Below are 20,357 nucleotides of genomic sequence, written 5' to 3' on the forward strand. Positions count from 1 at the left end.
TAAATTGCCGCATAAATTGCCGATTTCTGCACAAAATATGCGGGGCTTGCATGATTTCATAATCCCTGCATTTTCATTGTAAAAAAGTCACATATATCTCAGCAGAAAGTTTTAAAAATATTGCGTTTACTTCACACAAGAGCAGCCATTTTCCCCTGTTGCCATGGGAACGTTAGGGAAATGTTGGGGAAATCACTTTTTTTTCTCTTTTTCATCAATCGCAGTTTTTGCAAGTTCCCGCAATTTTCGGAAGTTCCCGCAATTTCATCGCATAAAATTGCATAAATATCCCGCATATTCCATCGGATTTTTTAAGAAAACGTGCCGCACAATCAAGGATTTTTTTCCCGCAACAATCACAAAAAAACCTCCGTATTTTTCTGGAAGGACTGATTAGCTAAGGTCCTAAGGGGTATGTAAAAAAATACAACGTGTAATATTAATAAAGAGGTGTGGCTCTGTTCATAGGCTGATCTGGGTCACATAAAAGTGATATATTTCAAAAGATGTCATCCAGAATTCATTCAAAACTTTCATTTGTTTGCAAAAAATAATACATACATACATATATATATATTTTTTTATTTGACTGAAGGAGACAATTGCATTTTTAATCGCAATTCATTGTTCAGAACAATTTGGAGTCGTTACGGCTCTACAAACAATGGCGATGCCTTGTCTCGCTGTGTCTGTGTATTCACGCGATGCTGTGATCATTCCGAATCACATTACTGCTTTTTTTGTTTTCTCAGGTCAAGCTGGTGAACATCAGAAACGATGACATAGCAGACGGGAACCCCAAGCTGACCCTGGGGTTGATATGGACCATCATCCTCCATTTCCAGGTCTCCTTCTCTGTCAGTGTTGTGTTTTATTATATTATCGCTCCATACCTCTGTCTCTGGGATCTGCACCTGTCAGCTGATGTTTCTCATCTCCCTGGAACCAATCAGAATGGACGCTGCTCTTCAAAAAAGACACCTAGTTTCTAATCAAAAATCTAAAATGAGGATACATCTTAACCTATTTCTGAAAGCATTCACAGCTATCATAACACACTTATCACTGCAGTAAAGTTTTTTATGAATTTATGAACAGTATAAAGACCTACGCACCAGCGTGGTGTGTAAGTATGAGTCACTCCCTCGCTGACTCCCAAGAGGAGGGTGTGCCAGGCCGAGTGGACAACATGCTTTAACGCTACACTCCCAACCGCGTCCCGGATAGCCAGGCCTTTTCCTGTGTATGCCAAGAGCTGCCAGGCAGAAATAGGCAGGGCCACACCTTCTAATATCAGATGATTCAGGTTCGGGTTGCAAAAAGCTAAAGCCGAACATGGGAAATAAAGGAGACGTTAGTGGTGATATTGTGAAGGTGCCATTGTGCCCTGTAGATATAAACACTGTTCTCAGAGTATTTATACTTGTATATAATAGAGGGGATAATAGCTGGGTTGTGGTTGCTAGTGAGTCATAGAGATCAAAGTGGAGAGGAAAAACTCCCTCTTAATATGTAATTTAGTGTTCAATCTCACAATGTGATTATCCTAAATTCATTTAATTGACAGAGAAAAAAGATTGAGTGTGCTCTGAAGTAAAAAAAAAAAAATCTATATTTAAATAGTTGCTCTAGAATATTGTATGCTCTACATGCTTTTCAATGAAGTAGGTACAAAAAATCTGCAGGAGGGGTGACATAACTCCATTTGTTTTCAATTAAGGATGTATCTAAACAGTACTCCTCGTTTAAAAAAAGTTTGCAGATTTGCAGGGCAGAGGCGTGAGAAGAAGTGAATTTGAATGGCACGCACACCCGTTTGTACACGCACACACAAAATGGAAAACCTGATGCCTATGACTCATCGTTCCTAACCACAAAATCTCAAAACGAAAAGTGATCTGGATGCCGCAGTGGCATTTTTCCCCAGACAGAAATCCTTCTGCATCCTGTGAGCCAAGTCCTAAACAATAACACTCCAGTCTACTGAACTCCTAACAAATACGTGGCATGCTAATAGACAGCCAGGAAAGATATTAAGTCAAGGAGTGATAAAGGTGTTAATCGGGAATAATGATGATGATTGACATTTTTTATTTTGAAATTAACCCACGGGTGTCCTGTGATTCCGATCAAAATTGCATCTTATGGTTTCCACTAATGACTGATTTCCTCCACGTTCCTTCAAAATGGATTCTTCTGCGCACCATCCACCTTTCTGACACTGTATTTATAAATAACATCCCAGATCTCAGATATTCAGATCAACGGCCTGTCGGAAGACATGACGGCCAAGGAGAAGCTGCTGCTCTGGTCCCAGAGGATGACGGAAGGCTACCAGAACATCCGCTGTGATAACTTCACCACCAGCTGGAGGGACGGAAAGCTCTTCAACGCCGTCATACACAAACACCAGTGAGTGGGGCATTTATTGCTGATTAACTGTGTGATTGGGAAATGATAACAGCACTATAAAACAGGAGCAAAGAGTATATTGTAGTTATTGCACTGGCACGGGAATCATTTTGCAGAGTGCACAAAGACGATGTCAAATATAAACCATTTAGAAAAATGCAGGGCTTCTGTAATACGACCAGGGATGCTGGGTCTTGTCATGCCACATCATTGTCTTTGAGTTTTATTAAATATAGAGTGCACTGGCAGGGCCGATTCCAGGACTTTTTTAAGTGGGGTGGCAGAGAGGGGGACGGCATTTTATCGGAATACACCATAGAAAATATGCTTAGAAATATTGGATAGGTTAGAACAACATAATGTAATTCTGCTAAATAAAACATCACATGCACAGGCAGCCAAGTGACAGTACTCTGATCCAGTGGAAATCACAATTGTCAGATTGTCAGCACTCTAGCTCAATGGTTTGGGGGCAGGGGGGGAATCATATTTGAGGGGGGTAGGGCGGTGCCACCCTGTGCCCCACTTCTAGCCCCTTGCACCCTGTGCACTGGAGCAGGAGCGGGACCTTGGCACACTTTCAAATGTCAAATTACACTCCATGATGCCAGTCTTAACCTGCTCTGTAATTAAATCCAACTCTAAATCATTTTAGACATAATAACCGTGGCATGGCTTTTTTTTTTCTGCATCGTATTATGATTTATTTTAATGGAAAGACTATAAGATTTAATAGTGACAGCCTCCATGTAGTTGCACTCGCAGTGCTCGAATTAATTTATGCACTCTTGTCTGTTTAATCATGTTTTAAAGCCTGATATTTTTGCTTTACTCTTACCATAAAGTCTCCTATTTTCTACTTGCTGCAGTTGCTGACAGTACTGCTGCTTTAATAAAAGAATGTATTAATGCATCTACATGAACATTTCAGGCCTTCAGGCTAGGAATACCAAAGGCAGGCGTTGGCCATGAGTACTGTACCATCTTAAGATGATAATTCCTTCAAACATGATTAGCTTATTAGATTGTTTGGGAACCTGGTGAATTTGATCCAGTTGCTGTTGAACACCAAATATGCTAATTCCCCTAAAGTTGTAGTGTGTGTCTATAGTAGACTTAGTGGATAAGGATCGCTTTGTGTGGTGGCATCCTGGGAAATGAATGGGCATTTATTTCTCAGGAAGATTTGTCAACACAATTAATTTCTTTTAAGATATTTTGACAAAGGGGTTCTTGCAGAGGAGTCCAGACAGCAAACAGAAGAAAAGTGGTATTAGATGAGATAAAGTTAATGTAGTTCTTTAATGCCATTCTGTATTGAAAGAAAGAGACGCCTGCAGGGGCACGTTTCCTCTAACTTGAGCGTGTTCCTGAAACTGTTTTTTTTTCTTTTTTCTCTCTCTTTGCTCTCTGTTTCGGAGACACCTGAGGCTGGATTAGGGCTGCCTTTTCATAAAGGGCAGGGGTGTGGTGTGTGGGCGTAACTGTTGCACACTTTGGCTTCAACATGAAAACTGTGGCGTTACTTAGTGCCTAGGCGTAGTTCAGGGCATCCAGAGAATCCTAGATTGTCCAGGGTTTATGTAGGCGTGTGGACTTCAAATCGACTTCACAGAGCTCCGGTCAAATGTAGGTTTCATGTGGCAAAGCGTGATGAAGGATACGTGACTTGGCTGTACCAGTAGGAGGCTTTTTCATCTCAGCAACCCTGCAGAAGGATAAAGAGGATCTTCACATGACCCCTGCGACGATGCATTGGATGGATTTACATGCAGCCATCGAGCCAATAAGAGATTTGTTAGCAGGAAACTGTAAGGCCAAGCACTAAAGCAGAACCTTTTTACTTGCTACTGGACAAGGAGCGTTAAGATGCTCAGTTTAAGGAAGAAGTCAACGAAGAAGAAGGGAAGCCTCGGCTTCAGTGGTGGATCTAACAGCGACGTGGGCGACCGCGTGGTCATGTTCTGTGACGATATCCCATCCGAGGGATCCTCCTGGGACTCAGGGTGGGGTTCCCAAAGCTCAGGGGCTCAGGGCTCCAGCAGTGATGAACCGGGCCACAGTTGGAGGTCCCGTAGCTTTCATGGAAGAGAGGGACAGAGCCCGAGCAGCTCATCCAGGCCAACGAAGCAGTACTCTGTTGGAGAAATCCGCCATTTGGAGGCTCCTTCTGTTTATGCACAGAATGGGGGCCGTTCTGTACGCATCACAGAGCTGTATGAAGTTGCTCCTCCTTGCTTTGTGCACATATTGGATTTGCTTGCAGGGATATGCATTGCACATTTGAATTTGTGGATTTTAGTAATGCATTTAATACATGATATTATGACTGAAAGGATCTGTTATAGTCGAGTATGCATGCATTATAGATAGACGAGGTTTCTGTGGTACATTTAATCACGCTGCTCTGCACACTGAACTTTTCTGAAGTTGTGGGTGGCTGCCAACTTAAAAGATGTCCGCTTTGATTACGTCATTTGCTTTATAAATTACATTCCACCTATAGGTGCTCTGACATCTGCCAGAGAGAGTCAAACGCCCAGAGGACAAAAAGGCAGGTGCTGTACAGGTCTGTCAGAAAGTGAACAGGTGGACTTTTTCATAGCATTTAGCCATTGGCAGAAGGTCTTAAAAAAGCCCAGCCAGCGCTGCTACTATATTTAGTGTCATACCATATGAGAGAGCAGACCTGTACAGACTGCATTGATTATGTATGTCTATTAATGTGATTGGCATTTAGCATTCCATCCAATCCCAATTCTCAAGTTTTAACTTTGATTTCTGAGGCTGAAAATACAAAACAACATATGCAGATAGTTACAAGGGCGTATTAAGGCTCTTGTAGGTGAAAACAAATACGGACTTGTGGGAAAGGAGAGATTATAAAGTCATACATTTAGTTCCTGATGCACACAAGCTACCACGTCATCCAAAATCAGTAGTTGTTTTCTTCTGAATAGGCTCAGTTCATAGCAATGCCTCTTCCAAATCAGGGTGCTTATGATAATAGATATTCTGTGCTAAAATCACGAGTATTTACTTATTGCTAAATCTGATTCCAAAGTATAATTTGATTAGTACAGCCACTGCAGGAATAATACATGGCAAGTGGTCTGTGGTGTGATGAGGTTGATCCAAACTTGCAAAATGAAGCGATGTGGCTCCTTGACAAAAAATAAAATAAAAAATAAAATAATCCCAGAATATTTCCCCCCTCCCCGGCTCAGTCATTTTTTTTTTGTTTTACCTACAGTGGCCCTGATATGCCGTGGTAGATTGTAACCACTGCTGTCAATTCTTTTACATTTTCAGTTGTAGCTTTACAATTGCACTTATACATTGCTATCAAATATATAATGACAGTGTTGATATGGAAACTCTAAATGTATGTCCCTACACTGCAGGTTGTAGTCAGTCATACTGTGAAACTCTCCTGATACATTTCATTAGACCACCCCTGAAAATTTACCTGGACCCTGTTGGGGATTAATTGTGTATTTTGTGTTCCCCTAGTCCCAGACTCATCGACATGGGCAGAGTGTACCAACAGACCAACCTGGAGAACCTGGAACAGGCCTTCCATGTGGCAGAGAGAGACCTGGGAGTGACACGCCTACTGGACCCAGAGGGTAAGACTGGCCCAAGGCCAATTTAATCTGAAACCAAGAAATCTATTGTTTTTGATAATAGATTAATTCAGTATTTATTTATGTGCTATGTTGCATTGTTTTTGCAAGTTATTATTGGTTGTTGCAAAATGACATTAGGCATGCCATATAATGCAAATAATTTGACCTTATCCTTTCAGATGTCGATGTCCCACACCCTGATGAGAAGTCCATCATCACTTACGTATCATCCCTGTATGATGTCATGCCCCGGATCGATGTCCATGATGGCAGAGCTAATGTGAGCAGAACAATACATCTTGGTTAATGCATGCCCTTTAGCTATAAATAATTGTCAAGTCAAGTCAAGTCAACTTTATTGTCAATTCTGCAATATGTGCCAGACATATTGCAGCATTGTGCTGCTTGTAACGAAAGTTTGCTTTAATTTGATCTGATAGAGTGCTTGATCAGATTTAATCAAACCTGAAGAGGCTTGTGACTCCACTTATAAATGTCCTTTTGTTTGCAGTCTTGTGCAATGCGTCCCGACGTTCAAAAAGAAATAGAAATCTTGTGAAACCAAATATCACAGGAAATTAGCAACCTTTGGTGTTTACACCAGTAAGTCAAAGGGAAAGGCTCATATGCAGGGTGCGATTTGTGGAAAAAGCAGAGGATGGGGCGGGGGGGGATATATACACACTACATACTAATAGTATGCTGGGACATTTAATGTCCTGTATAAACCAAATCCCAATCTTAAACTTGTCTAACGTAAAGGTGGATACTGATACATCTTTTCTAATAAATGTCTTTAAAAACATGGGTACAACTGCAAACACTAACTCTGGGAAAACTGGAGAAAAAAAATATGCTTCTGTCTCTCTCCCACCATTGTTTATCCTCCCCCACTGTCTCCTCCACCTCTGCCCCCTTCATCAACCCTGTCTCCACTCTCTGCCTCCTTGTCCGCTCACACAAGACCTGGATTGTTCGGTTGCCTAATTGAGTTTAGCGTGGTGTGTGTGAGTGATGGATCATGGCTACGCAGTAGAAGAAGCACCCTCCTGTCTGTCTGTTGTTAAACCTCTTCTTTTTCTGCTGCGTTGGCTGCAGGAGCTGGAGCTGCGCTGGCAGGAGTACTACGAGCTGGTGACTCTTCTGCTCCAGTGGATCCGCCACCATGTCATGATCTTCGAGGAGAGGAAGTTCCCTGCCAGCTACGAGGAGATTGAGGTGAGCCGATATGCTGATGATATGCTGATATTATGCCTGTGTGCCAGATATTTGTCTTTGTTATGGGTATGTTTTAGTTGAGCAGTATTCCATTGTTAGATCAAAGAACACGCTTACATAATGTCTAGCTGTGGGCAGACAGAAAAAACTGTATTCATAGACATTGTTGTACTGTAGGTGGGGCAGTGCTGCTGCTACATATACAGCCAAAAGGCAGATAATGCTAAACCTAATCCTGGGGAGCATGAGCACTGTGCCACTCCCTGTTGCAGAACAAAAGCTTAGCGTGACTTTAATATTTTTCTTCGTTCTCTTTGAAGTCAAATTATCAGCAGCACAGGATCATCAAAAGTAGCGGCTTGGGTGTGCTTCTGTAAAGCAGTTAAGTCTGGTTAGAGGGCGATTAACATTTGTCTTTGGTAATACAGGCAGTATGAAGTTCTTTGCCTTATTATAAGTTCAACTCAATTGACACCAGTCATGGGAATAAACAAATAATACTAAAGAGGACAGCAGCCCACATAAAGACTTTTAGAACTGTGGCGTGATGTGTTACCTAATGTACTTATCCTATTTAGGAAATTAGGATTTCTAATTCATTTAACTGATCCAAGTGCATAGCAAGTCAAGCTCTAACCATTTGTTCTGTAAAGGCTGATGCTGACTATTTTTGTCTTGGAACAAAAGTACATGTTTGAGAAGAAGAAAAAAATTAGGACATATAAAGGAAAAAAATATAAATTGCTAATTCAAACTTTTTTTTGTGTATTTTTGCTTTAGCTTCTTTGGCGCCAGTTCTTGAAGTTCAAAGAGACAGAGCTGCCAGTGAGAGAGACAGACAAGAACCGGTCCAAACACATCTACCAGTCCTTTGAGGCAAGCTAACCCTCATTTTCTATTCTTTTGTATTTTATTGTATTCTGTTCTATTGAGTTATGACTTACGCATTCTGTTCCCGCCTGCCCACAGAGTGCCGTGCATGCTGGTCAGGTTAAGGTGCCCCCAGGCTACCATCCCATTGATGTGGAGAAAGAATGGGGTCGACTTCACGTGGCCATCCTGGAAAGAGAACGGCTGCTCAGGATAGAGTTTGAGAGGTTAGGAGGGTGTCGTAACATTTTCCTTTTTGATGGATCAGATTTGTAATAAACTAGTTTTCCCAACCAAGGAGTGTAGTGGTAACAAGACAGAACAGCATAGTAATAAATAAGTCAGCATATAATATTATTAAGCTAATAACTGAAAAATGCCAACTAGCTATTAGCGTAGTGGGAAGACGGTGGTGGTTGAAAAAAAAAAAATCACCCGGAAGAAGGCCTACATGGGTGCATTTTTTTTTTACTCTTTGCTATGCATTATCCATATCAATAAAGGCTTTTAAACTTTTTCTTCAACAAGAGTGCCTTGGTTTTCACACTGTTCTGTAGCTAGTAGCCTAGCTTTAGCCTTAAGGCCAATGAGTTAGCTAGCCTGTTAACCTTCCAGCATCACCAAATCTGTGCTCATAAAGGTTTGACAAATTTGCCAAACATTGCCAATTACATTTCGACTAACGTTCAGTGTCAAACAACTCTAAAAGTTATTTCACCATCATAGATTTTTAGTTGCCGTCTTATTGCTTCCTGTTTCGGTAGAAGATTCTAGTTAAAGTCTGTTATGTTTGTATCAAAACAAGAGAGATGTGTCCCTCATAATTGGACACGTAATAAATGAATAAATAATTAGGTCTAATGAAATAGGATGAGACATTGGTAATTTTCTGAGAGTAGCGTTGCGTCATGCCTGGAAAATGGAATGTCTCCATGTCACGAGATTGTCCGGTCATCTTGCAGTCTGATAGCCTTGTTTATGGTTTTGAGACGTGGAATGACTGAATGACCAGACTGGATGTCTTTGTCTCGCTCTGCGCTGCTACGTGGCACCGTATTTCTCTAAGACGCAATGGGAGTGTGAGAAGAACTGACTTTCTCGTAGCTGGAACTGTCATCTTTATAAAAGAGTTAAGGCATGGCATTTGTGAGTGACCCTCATAAATTGGAGTATTTGCTGCAGCGCAGGTGGCCGTAAGTTGTGATCTTTAGTCTAAATGCAGTGTGGCTGTCTAACACGGGTTTCTAGGCCTACAAATGTAAAGGAGGGAGTTGATACTGTGGAAGTGGGACAGGCATTATCACAATTTGCCTTTTAATTTATTGATCTTATTTTTCTTTATCGATCTTATCCAGACTCGAGAGGCTCCAGAGGATTGTCAGTAAAGTCCAGATGGAGTCAGTGTCGTGCGATGGGAAACTCAGCCATCTGGAGACCCTGCTGCAGACGGTGAGTCCCACTCAAGTCTTACATTAGAAATACTACATTTTGGTGTGTGAAAGCATACAAAGAATCCAGAAGATGATAATTTAGACCATTAGACTTTTGTTAATTTTATTGTGACCAAAGAGTTTGGGATTTAATTTTTTTCCCCAAAGCTTTTTAAATACTAAATCCATCTTTAAAAATAATTCAGCAGTCTGGAGCAAGATATGGCTGCTGACATCCGCATACATAGCACTCATATGGTCTTATTCAGTTCAAAGTACAGACTTCTTAAGCCTTTTTCCGGCAATTATTTCAAATCCATTGTGTCAATCACTGTAACAAGCCTTTATTTTCCTTTCTAATTTTGTTGGAGTTTAAAAAAGAAGATGAGAATTTATATTTTCATTGGCTTTCATCCCTTCAGGACATTCGTCTGCTGAATGCAGGGAAACCAGCTCAGCACACAGCAGAGCTGGAAACTGAGCTGGACAAGGCAGACAACATGATCCGCCTGCTCTTCAACGATGTGCAGATACTCAAGGATGGGCGCCACCCTCAGGCTGAAGAGATGTACCGCAGGTGGGTGCGACTGGTATTGCATTCAAGTGAACTTTTAACCCTGTTACGAAAACAGTTCTGGATACAAAAAAAAGCAGCAGTAAAAAGTACTGTGTTTCTTATCTCCACAGGATTTACCGCCTCCATGAGCGCCTGGTGAACCTGCGCACCGATTACAACCTTCGCCTGAAGTCCTCTGGGACGACCATCAAGTTTACCCAGACGCAGGTCTCCCAGCAGTCCACCATGAAAGGTCGGCCTGAGAAAGATGATGTAACCCTTCGCTATGTCAAAGACCTCCTGGCCTGGGTGGAGGAGAACCAGCTTCGCATCGATGGAGCAGAGTGGGGCTCTGATCTGCCCTCTGTGGAGTCCCAGCTGGGCAGCCACAGAGGCCTGCACCAAACGGTGGAGGACTTCCGCTCCAAGATTGAACGGGCCAGGGCTGACGAGGTAGCAGCCTTATCAGAACCACTGGATTGGATTACACACTGTCCGACGTTGTGCTGTCGATTTTAAAAGTAACCTCTGTTGCATCTTTTGTTTTCTGCAGAGCCAGATATCTCCTGTCAGCAAGGGCTCGTACAGAGAATACATGGGCAAACTGGACCTTCAGTATGGCAAACTACTGGTAAATATTTCTAGATTTCAAACTGCGCTGAATGGGAAAGCTTTACGTTGTAGGTGTGGGTATCTTCATGCTGATTTTTTTAAATCAACTTTTCAACTTTCCTCTTTCAGAATACTTCCAAGTCCCGTCTCAGGAACTTGGATTCCCTCCACGCCTTCGTCAGCGCTGCCACTAAAGAGCTGATGTGGTTGAACGACAAAGAAGAGGAGGAGGTCAACTTCGACTGGAGCGACAGGAACACCAACATGACGGCTAAGAAAGACAACTACTCGGTGCGTTTTAGAAGAAGATTTTGTCAAAGATGTTTAGATAAATTAATTAAATGAATGCACATGGTTTTTTTTCCCCCCAAGATTGCCATTAACTGTTTCATGTTTCAAATGTTCAGGGTCTCATGAGAGAGCTGGAGCTGAGGGAGAAGAAAGTCAATGATCTCCAGGTCATGGGGGACAAACTGGTCAGGGATGCACATCCTGGCAAGAAGACCGTCGAGGTAATTACTCTAGTCAACCCGAGCTGAGCAGTAAACGTCCACGTACTGAATAAAAGCTACTGAGTGAGCCGTCAACTAATGCACTGTCATCATCATCGTCACGTCTCTTGCAGGCTTTCACAGCCGCCATGCAGACTCAGTGGAGCTGGATCCTCCAGCTGTGCTGCTGTATTGAGGCTCATCTCAAAGAAAACACAGCCTATTACCAGGTATGGAACAGTGATATTAATGAAAAATGATCTGTGGAATTCCAATTACCAAGGTACAAAATTAGCACCATCCACCATCCAAATGCTGGTAAAATATGCACGTGGCTAGTAGATTTGATTCGCTCGCCAGCACCAAAAAAAACAAACAAAGTTGTAATCTATTGAGTGGCTGGTAAAATTAAAAAAATTCGCTAGCCATTTGGCTGTTGGACAAAAAAGGTAATTTTGCACCCTACAATAAACATCCTCCAATGTTCATAGAGCACAGAGTCAAATGTTCTGTCCCCCATGGTGTCCTTTCCTCGCAGTTCTTTGCTGACGTGAAAGAGGCTCAGGACAAGATGAATAAAATGCAAGAGAACATGAAAAAGAAGTACAGCTGTGATCGCTCCACCACGGCCACGCGCCTGGAGGATCTGCTGCAGGATGCTGTGGTGAGTGAAGACTGCTCGCATGGGTATATCCAGCTGCTCATGCACTTAATGATGCCAGATGAGAATAAGAAAGAATACGAAAGAATATCAAGATGATGACAATTTTTCATATTCAAAAACTGGGAATTATTTTATTCTAATCTTGTTTGTGTTATTTTGTTTTTCACCAGGAGGAGAGAGAACAGCTGAATGAATTCAAGACTCTTGCGACCGGCCTGAACAAGAGAGCCAAGTCCATCATCCAGCTGAAACCGCGCAACCCCACCACCTCCATCAAAGGCAAACTGCCCATTCAGGCTGTCTGCGACTTCAAGCAACAGGAGGTGAGTGATTTGGGATTCGTTCACAGCCCAGAGTGGCCATACGCGTCGCAGAACCTCAGTATCTCCTCTTTTAATGTGTGTATTTATCAAATCGTGGATCGTGTTTCAGATCACCGTCCATAAAGGAGACGAGTGTGCGCTCCTCAACAACTCGCAGCCTTTCAAGTGGAAGGTCCTGAACCACTCTGGACACGAGGCGCTGGTGCCTTCTGTCTGCTTCATGGTGCCTCCAGTCAACAAGGATGCCATGGACAGTGTGTCCAGGTGGGAAAAAAAAAATGAGTCCCCTACGTGGCAGCCGTGTATATACGTAAACTGAGTAATGTAGCAACTTAGCCACACGCTGGCTATTAAACTCCACTTCTTTTCTAATACAGTGTCAAAAAACACTGAACCCAATAGTGAGCTTAATTCATATGGCAAATCATTCACAGATGTTATTGACAGTGGTAGTGTTAACTAGGGCTCGGGTCAAATAATTGATTCTCCAAAGTAAAATTGTTGGAGCGATCTGATACAGATTCATAAAATCCAGAAATCAGTTTTTTTTAATATATGCCTTTTCACCACGGTTGTATAAGTAAAAAGTACTTCAAACATAAACTTTTTGTGGGACAATTCTTAATGTAAACATTTAAACTATTTGAGGGTTGCTCCTTGCTTGTAAAATATACAACATCAATTCTCTGAGAATCTCTTTTACAGTAGCCTATATCCAAGCAAAATTGGTATTGTAACTGAAATTTCCCTAACCTAATTAATATCGAATCAAAATGGGAAGTGTTATCGAATCAGACTTTGTGACTCGAATCGATTTGCGCAATCATTGGCGATACCCAGCCCTAGAGGTAACCACATTTTTATACAGTCTCGAAGCAGTAGGGTTCATGGGAAATGTGTTTTTTTTGTGTTTTTTTTTTGTGGGGGGGGGGGGAATATGTAATGCTACAGATAACTTTTAACTGGTAACCAATTCAAGAATGCAATTCTGCTTCTGTCAACCAATCCAATCTCTGACACATGAAACCAAGTACCTAGGGGTGTAATACTTTGTAAATAGCGAGGTATAATCTCTAGAGTACGGCCTGTTTCTTAATTTTTGCGCTGTCTGCCTTCCTCTCCTACTCCAGTCTGGATGCAGGTCATCAGCAGATGGTGTCTCTGTGGCAGACGCTCCATATAGACATGAAGAGCTTGCTGTCATGGCAGTATCTGATGAGAGACTTCACACAGATACGCTCCTGGAACATCACCATGGTGAGCGTTAACACTTTAATGCAATAAAAAGAAAGAAGAAGTCACTATTAATCTCAAGCTAACCTGTGTGTGGCAGATAAAAGAACGATACAAAAAGCATAGTATTTCATTTTGTTTTATGTATTATTGAACAACATACAACTGTACTTATTAGAAAAGACGACCAAACCTTCCATTAGCTGTAAATAGCTAATCTAATCTAAATAAATAAATCAAGGTTTTGTCTGTGCTTTAATGATTCTGTACATTTTGGTCCATGAAATAAACCTCTGAACCAAAACTTACATAGTTAAATAAAATAATAGCATCAAGCTTTTCAGAATTCGCACTGGAGCCCCGCCTCCTAATCCCTCCCCCATTCTTCTCCCCCCTGAGCAGTTCAAATCCATGAAACCAGAGGAGTACAGGCTGCTGATGAGGAACCTGGAGCTCCACTACCAGGACTACATGCGTGACAGCCAGGACTCGCAGCTCTTTGGCCCCGCCGACCGCATGCAGGTCGAGGAGGACTACACCAAGTCCACCCAGCATTTCGACAACCTGATTCGCTCCATGGAGAAAGGTAAAGAAAATGTCTCTCAATAACAAACTGCCGTTTCCGTAATTCATGGATATATAAAGGGAACATAAAATAAGCAAATAGCAGCTTTACAGTATATATAATTGTCGTTCACCTTTCAGGACTAAAGGTTGTTAGGCTCAAAGGTGAGTGATGGCAAGCCAGTCAAAGCTACGGCTCACCGAGATAGTGTTTGTGTGTGTGTGTGTGTGTGTGTGTGTGTGTGTGTACACGCTTTTAACCCTTGTGTTATCTTCGGGTCATATTTACTATTATTCCTTTTTAACTACCTACTTTTATTTACCCAAAAATAACACAGATGGATGATTCCTTACAACGCCCTTCGCAAGTACAACAAGAGATCGGATCTCTACTTTCATTGAATTTTGGGTGTTTTGTTCAATTGTTTAAGCATTTGAAAAAGACATTGAAATGTTTTCGAAACAGTATCCTCTCTGAACGTTCATATAAATTAGGTTTATTGACAATGAATTCCAAAAATATGTGTAAAACTAATAATAAGTTGGTGTGAGTGTTGTTTATACATAGTACTGAAGTAGTGAAAAGAAGCGTTCAACGGCAAAAAAGCGCCAAAAACATTGAAAAAAGGGACAAAAGTGTTGAAAAAAGGGACAAAAACGACAGAAAAAGTGTTGATTTTCAGTTTTGACCCGGGAGGACCTACGTGCATGGTCCAATGGAAGACAACACAAGGGTTAAGCGTTGGATGAGATGTTCAAAGATAACCATAAGTGTTAGAGTAGAGTTCTGAGTGACTGCATGTTGGTTTGGTTCCCACGTTGCTTTTATTTTATTTTGCAGCTCTGCACAAATCCATATTTTGTGCGTTAGACTACGGTTTGTTGTGCTTTTTGTCATGCAGCTATGTCCTCTCATGTTGTGGTTACTTAGGTGGAACTTACTTGCTACGTCCTTAATTCCAGGATTCCCTGAAATGCACATCCAAACTATTTCCCGTTTCCTGAGAAAAATAATAACGGGAAAAACTGTTTTTTGTTCTAGGCCTAAACAAAATAGACATATAGTATCACTACAGAAATACATACGTTCTTTACATCATCCCGAGTGGATGCAATCCTCGGAGTCAGCAGGGATGTCAAACTTAGCAGCACTACGGTAACTTTGGCCCACCAAATTCATGCATTGTAGCTTCTATCATCTAAATTATGCTAACAAAAAACAATGTCTGCCACAAGCCTTGCGTGGAAATATTTCAAAAGATTGCACCAGCAGCTTCTGGATTCTAACATAATATGGAATCTGTCTCAGCTTAATAGAATGGCTTTTAAAACACCAAATGACTTGCTTTAGCAAATTGTGTTTGTTTATACAATGACAAATTGTCAAATATCACTTCCATGAGGCTGATCACAGACAATGAACTTGGCATTTTATATTCCTCGCAGCTATTGCGAAGATCAAGCTGCAAGCAAAGTATATGTTATGTATATTCTAATGTTGATTAACACAAATAGTGTTGTTTTGCCTTAATAATTATTAATAGGTCAGGTTAGAAACCCTCAGGTTTATTCCCAGGAGAGTGTACCTCTGCTCTCGGGACAGAAAATGTTAAGCCCTACTATATACCGTATGCTATAACAGTAGTGTATATGGAGCTGCGTGTGTTTGTGTCACAACACACAAAGAGCTGCATGTATGACCGTGCTTACGTGCACAGCAAATATGTGGTCGATGTCTAAAGTCTAAGATGGCTAAGGTGTGTGATAGTATTTCTTTATCTATTGTATAATCTTAATCTACAATCCCTCCAAACCTTGCTTTTAGTCTTAATACATAGTTTATTCATCTGTTCTAAACTAAGACATATGCTGCTCCACAGGTCAACAGGATGAGTCTCTGTGTAAGAACTACATCTCTGAGATCAAGGACCTGCGAGTGCGTATAGAGGACTGTGAGGCTGGGACTGTGGCTCGCATACGCAGACCCATGGACAAGGAAGCTCTGAAAGAATGTGTTCAGAAGGGAACAGAGCAGAAGGTACTGCACATAGCAACGTGGCCATATTAATTACACTACATTACCATATTAATTAGATATTAGCAACCATAGGGAGACTGCTACTACCCGCCTCTGTATTTGACTCTATATTATGTGCCACTAGGCTTGAATCGGGTGGAAAGTTCAGAGAGAGTTTGTCGTGGAAGTTTCCTTTGCAGCAGGGGGGGAGTTTTTCAGAGTTTAGTAAATTGAAACAAATAAGACAGACTGAGACTAAACACCAAGTTGGGTTTTTGTATTTTATTAAAAAAGATATATTTGCAAATATAGGAGCAACATGATTTCACAAAAGGCCGCAGCCCAGTGTGGAGTCAGTTTCTCTAATGAGTGAACAAGAACACTAGGCTTATATGCATCTTCAGAGTGACAGCACACACGCACTTAGATTATTATGACGCTACAGTTCTTACAGGCAATCTGATACACATGAAGACAATCAGAGAAATACAAGAGACATCTTGGAGCCATTTCGCCTCCTCCTCCCGGTACGACTTTCACCCCCCAGTTACATCTTAACTGGCATGGGAAAACTAGAGAGTTTTAGGGCGACCTTGTAGCCCCTATCTGTTCAGACAAACCGTGCTCACATTATGTTCCAGACTGGACGTCTCACAAAGTTAGAATCAAAATCTGCATGTGGGAATGAGAAACTCTTTCAGCATTTGTGAGAGAAGTAAAGTACGAATTAAACATGAAAATATAAGGAATTGTGCTTAAATGTAATTTTCCCATTACAAGTTGCAGATAATTAAAATGATAAAGGTGCCTTGTAACACCTGTTTTGGAAACCGCTCACAATACCAGTTTGGTTGGGATTTCTCCAGTCATTATTTTTTTTTTTTTGACTCTCATCTCTTTGACTTCACATGTTGTTAACTCTTGTTGTCTTCTTCTGCTGTACAGAAAGTCCACGTGACGCTTGAGGGCCTAAAGAAGGACCTTGGTAAGGTATCTGTGAAAACACAGGAGGTGTTGGCCTCCCCTCAGCAGTCTGCGTCAGCTCCTGTCCTGCGCTCAGAGCTTGACCTCACTGTGCAGAAGATGGATCATACCTACATGCTCTCCTCGGTTTATCTCGAGAAGTGAGTCCCCAGCCGATCGCTCTTGAGGGTTAAGAGAAAACGCACTAATGACCCTACTGTATGCCTTGCTATTTTATTTACTTTTTGTTTCTTGCCCCAGGCTGAAGACTGTGGAAATGGTCATCCGTAACACTCAGGGTGCTGAGGGAGTTCTCAAGCAGTACGAGGAGTGTCTGCGCGATGTTCACACCGTGCCCAGCGACGTCAAGGAAGTAGAGACTTACAGAACAACGCTTAAGGTAAACATATAATTATTTTAATCAGTGTTTCGGTTCAGGAATACAACATCTGTTAGAGGAGATCTTTCTCAAGTGATTGTATATGTCAGTGGTTTCCAAGCTGGAGGGTGCGCCCCCTGAGGGGGGGGGGCTGAAATGATAACGGGAGGGGGGGGGCATGGCGACGCTAAATATAAATAAATAATGCATGGTTCTGCTGCAGAGCTAGAAAAGCATGGACACGTTTGTGAAAGGACTGCCAGGTAAACGTAAGGCAGACGAAGCTACACCAAACACCACTACTACCAAAACAGAGGCAAGAAAATATTTATACAATTCAATCTAAGGAGCCTGATTCGACTGCCTATCTCCCTGTCGAATCGCATTGGGTCTCGTCGACTATCCTATCGTGGAAAAAAACGTGATTGTTGCGTACCTCTCTCTCTCTCTTTGCCCCATCACGGAGAAACAGCTGATCTCAATTCAATTCAAAGGCGCTTTATAGGCATGGAAAACAGATGTTTTAAGTATAACTAATAGGCCTACAACAGGATGGCAAAAGTTTGGGAACGACTATAGCAGTGGCTGCATACGAAGAAAGAAAATACAAATCGTCCCATGAACCAATTGGGAATTGTTTCCATTAAGTAGTTCAGCCTGGTGTTAACTGGTGATTTTGACCTTGTTTGTTCACTGCTGACTGGCTCTTTTTCTTTTATTTTTATGAAATGCGCAGAAAATGCGAGCTGAGGCAGAAGGTGAACAGCCAGTGTTTGACTCTCTGGAAGAAGAGCTTAAGAAGGCGACCACGGTGAGCGACAAGATGTCACGTGTGCACAGCGAGCGCGACACCGAGCTGGACCACTTCCGCCAGCTCCGGTCCAGTCTCCAGGACCGCTGGAGGGCCGTGTTCGCCCAGATGGACATTCGCCAGAGAGAGCTAGAGCAGCTCGGCCGCCAGCTAGGCTACTATCGGGAGAGCTACGACTGGCTGATCTCCTGGATTTCTGACGCCAAGCAGAGGCAGGAGAAGATCCAGGCGGTGACCATCAATGACAGCAAAACTCTCAAAGAACAACTGGCCCAGGAGAAGGTATATATTGTGTAGCGCTTCATATTACCAGGATTCTTATTTCCTCAGCATTTATGTCCTTACAATGTTCACGTTAACAAGTTAGCTTGGCTTTTAATTTAAACCTTTTTTCAAACAGAAACTGCTGGAGGAGATTGAGAATAACAAAGACAAGGTCGATGAGTGTCAAAAATATGCTAAAGGCTACATTGACACCATTAAGGTGAGCATTCAACGACACTAGTTTGCTAGAATTATTGAAAATATTGTAATTTATAGATTATATCTTTATTGTCATTGTTTCACAACAACAAAACACAGTTTAGCAGCTCTTAATATGACAGTTTAAATAACAAACAGAAATATAAAATTGAAATAGTAACATTTAGTAAAATATAAAATAACAAGGACTCGGAGCATTTAGAGAAAGCACGTGTGGCATAACTGATGTGTGGAAGATGTTCTTTTTTTTTTCCCCAAATAGGACTATGAACTCCAGTTGGTCGCCTACAAAGCTCAGGTGGATCCTCTTGCTTCTCCCTTGAAGAAATCCAAACTGGATTCTGCTTCTGACAACATCATTCAGGAGGTTTGTTTGTTAGAAGCCGTGTCGGATACAGCTTCGAGAAAATAGTGAACATTCTGACAAAGGACAACTTAACCATGAACTGATTTCACTGTGAAAGAAAGACGTGCATGAAGCTGAAATTGACATGAGTGTTTTTGTTGTTTCTCCCTGTATCAGTATGTAACACTGAGGACCCGCTATAGCGAGCTGATGACTCTGACTAGTCAGTACATCAAGTTCATCACCGACACACAGCGCCGCCTGGAGGACGAGGAGGTGCGTGACAACTGGCTGAGGATCCCAAACAAACTAAATTTTAACATTAACCTAACCAACCAACCAAATATTCAACCAAATGAGATTGTCCGCCGATCATGCATGCACGCACTGTGTGTCACACACACAGACACACACCCACACACACACATTACATTAATGTACGGGTGACAAATGGCTCCTTCGCACTGGTTATGCGTGAAACATTGGCATGCTGTAGCTGATCTATTAGCCAAAGAAACACATATTTTGTGGCTTTTAGTAGATTATATCAGATTATATTAAGACAAAGGATTAGTGAAACGGTGAGAAAAACATCACTAAAATAAGAGTTGCAAACAAATATGATGAATGAGGTTTGAGTGTGTTTACATTCAAGTGAATGCAGCGTTTAAATAGATTATTCATTAGGAAGCTACATTGAGGCCATAATTCCCAATGTCAATCTAAAACTATACTAAACAAATACAGTACACTGTGTGTTTGCAGTATCTACTCCATCTCCATTCTTTTTGTGCGTTGTGGCGTTGTAGATTTAGAAGGAGGGGTTCTTTCTTTCACTACAATTTTCCTTTCCTTTCCTTATCCATTTGGCCACTTCATTTCCTCGGGTTAAAATCAAAGTGGAGACTCTGTTTCGGTCTGCTTATCGTGGTCTTCAGCTCTCCTTTTCCCCCTAAATTAACCAAGTTTAAAGTTTCACATTCTTTTCTAACCCTAATGTTTTGTTTGTTTCTTTGCTCCTCTTAACTGCTTGCCAGTGCTTTGCCATGATGAATGCTTAACTTGTTTGAGCATTAAAGAGGTAAATTGTTCACAGTGTTTCAAATACCTACTGTAACGTATACTCTCCGTTTCCCTCTGTCATGCTAACACCTGTGTTCCTCACAAACTGCATTTTGGCTTTTCATGGCATATTTATTCTTTTGCTTTCACTGCAACTTTTTATAGAATTACTATCCACACTTCCACTACTACTCCACACTTCCACTATGTGCTCAATATTCTTTTTTTTTATCACTTTTCAACTTTCTGACACTTCCTGGAGTCATAAACTGGTTTCCTAATTTTACGGTCACA

General features: G+C 41.6%; 1 protein-coding gene across 20 annotated transcripts in view; it reads left to right on the forward strand.

Annotated features, from left to right (window-relative positions):
- The window catches only part of LOC120562569 (plectin-like), a 175,450-nt gene that overhangs the window by 138,275 nt on the left and 16,818 nt on the right, over positions 1-20,357 (forward strand). For 8 of the 20 annotated variants that reach the window (XM_039806326.1, XM_039806328.1, XM_039806316.1 and 5 more), the window contains 27 exons: positions 753-857; positions 2,246-2,412; positions 5,926-6,041; positions 6,221-6,321; positions 7,140-7,259; positions 8,040-8,135; positions 8,229-8,356; positions 9,485-9,578; positions 9,982-10,136; positions 10,247-10,568; positions 10,669-10,746; positions 10,857-11,018; positions 11,135-11,239; positions 11,353-11,448; positions 11,757-11,882; positions 12,053-12,205; positions 12,315-12,469; positions 13,336-13,462; positions 13,841-14,024; positions 14,144-14,167; positions 15,883-16,040; positions 16,965-17,143; positions 17,244-17,382; positions 18,098-18,454; positions 18,573-18,656; positions 18,918-19,022; positions 19,179-19,277. In XM_039806326.1, coding sequence (XP_039662260.1) covers positions 753-857; positions 2,246-2,412; positions 5,926-6,041; positions 6,221-6,321; positions 7,140-7,259; positions 8,040-8,135; positions 8,229-8,356; positions 9,485-9,578; positions 9,982-10,136; positions 10,247-10,568; positions 10,669-10,746; positions 10,857-11,018; positions 11,135-11,239; positions 11,353-11,448; positions 11,757-11,882; positions 12,053-12,205; positions 12,315-12,469; positions 13,336-13,462; positions 13,841-14,024; positions 14,144-14,167; positions 15,883-16,040; positions 16,965-17,143; positions 17,244-17,382; positions 18,098-18,454; positions 18,573-18,656; positions 18,918-19,022; positions 19,179-19,277 — 3,735 coding nt within the window. The remainder of the gene's footprint in view (positions 1-752; positions 858-2,245; positions 2,413-5,925; positions 6,042-6,220; positions 6,322-7,139; positions 7,260-8,039; positions 8,136-8,228; positions 8,357-9,484; positions 9,579-9,981; positions 10,137-10,246; positions 10,569-10,668; positions 10,747-10,856; positions 11,019-11,134; positions 11,240-11,352; positions 11,449-11,756; positions 11,883-12,052; positions 12,206-12,314; positions 12,470-13,335; positions 13,463-13,840; positions 14,025-14,143; positions 14,168-15,882; positions 16,041-16,964; positions 17,144-17,243; positions 17,383-18,097; positions 18,455-18,572; positions 18,657-18,917; positions 19,023-19,178; positions 19,278-20,357) is intronic. The other 12 variants (XM_039806327.1, XM_039806330.1, XM_039806329.1 and 9 more) reach the window with 3 other exon arrangements.

The sequence above is a fragment of the Perca fluviatilis genome, chromosome 7 (genome assembly GCF_010015445.1).
Source record: "Perca fluviatilis chromosome 7, GENO_Pfluv_1.0, whole genome shotgun sequence".
NCBI classification, from domain to species: Eukaryota; Metazoa; Chordata; class Actinopteri; order Perciformes; family Percidae; genus Perca; species Perca fluviatilis.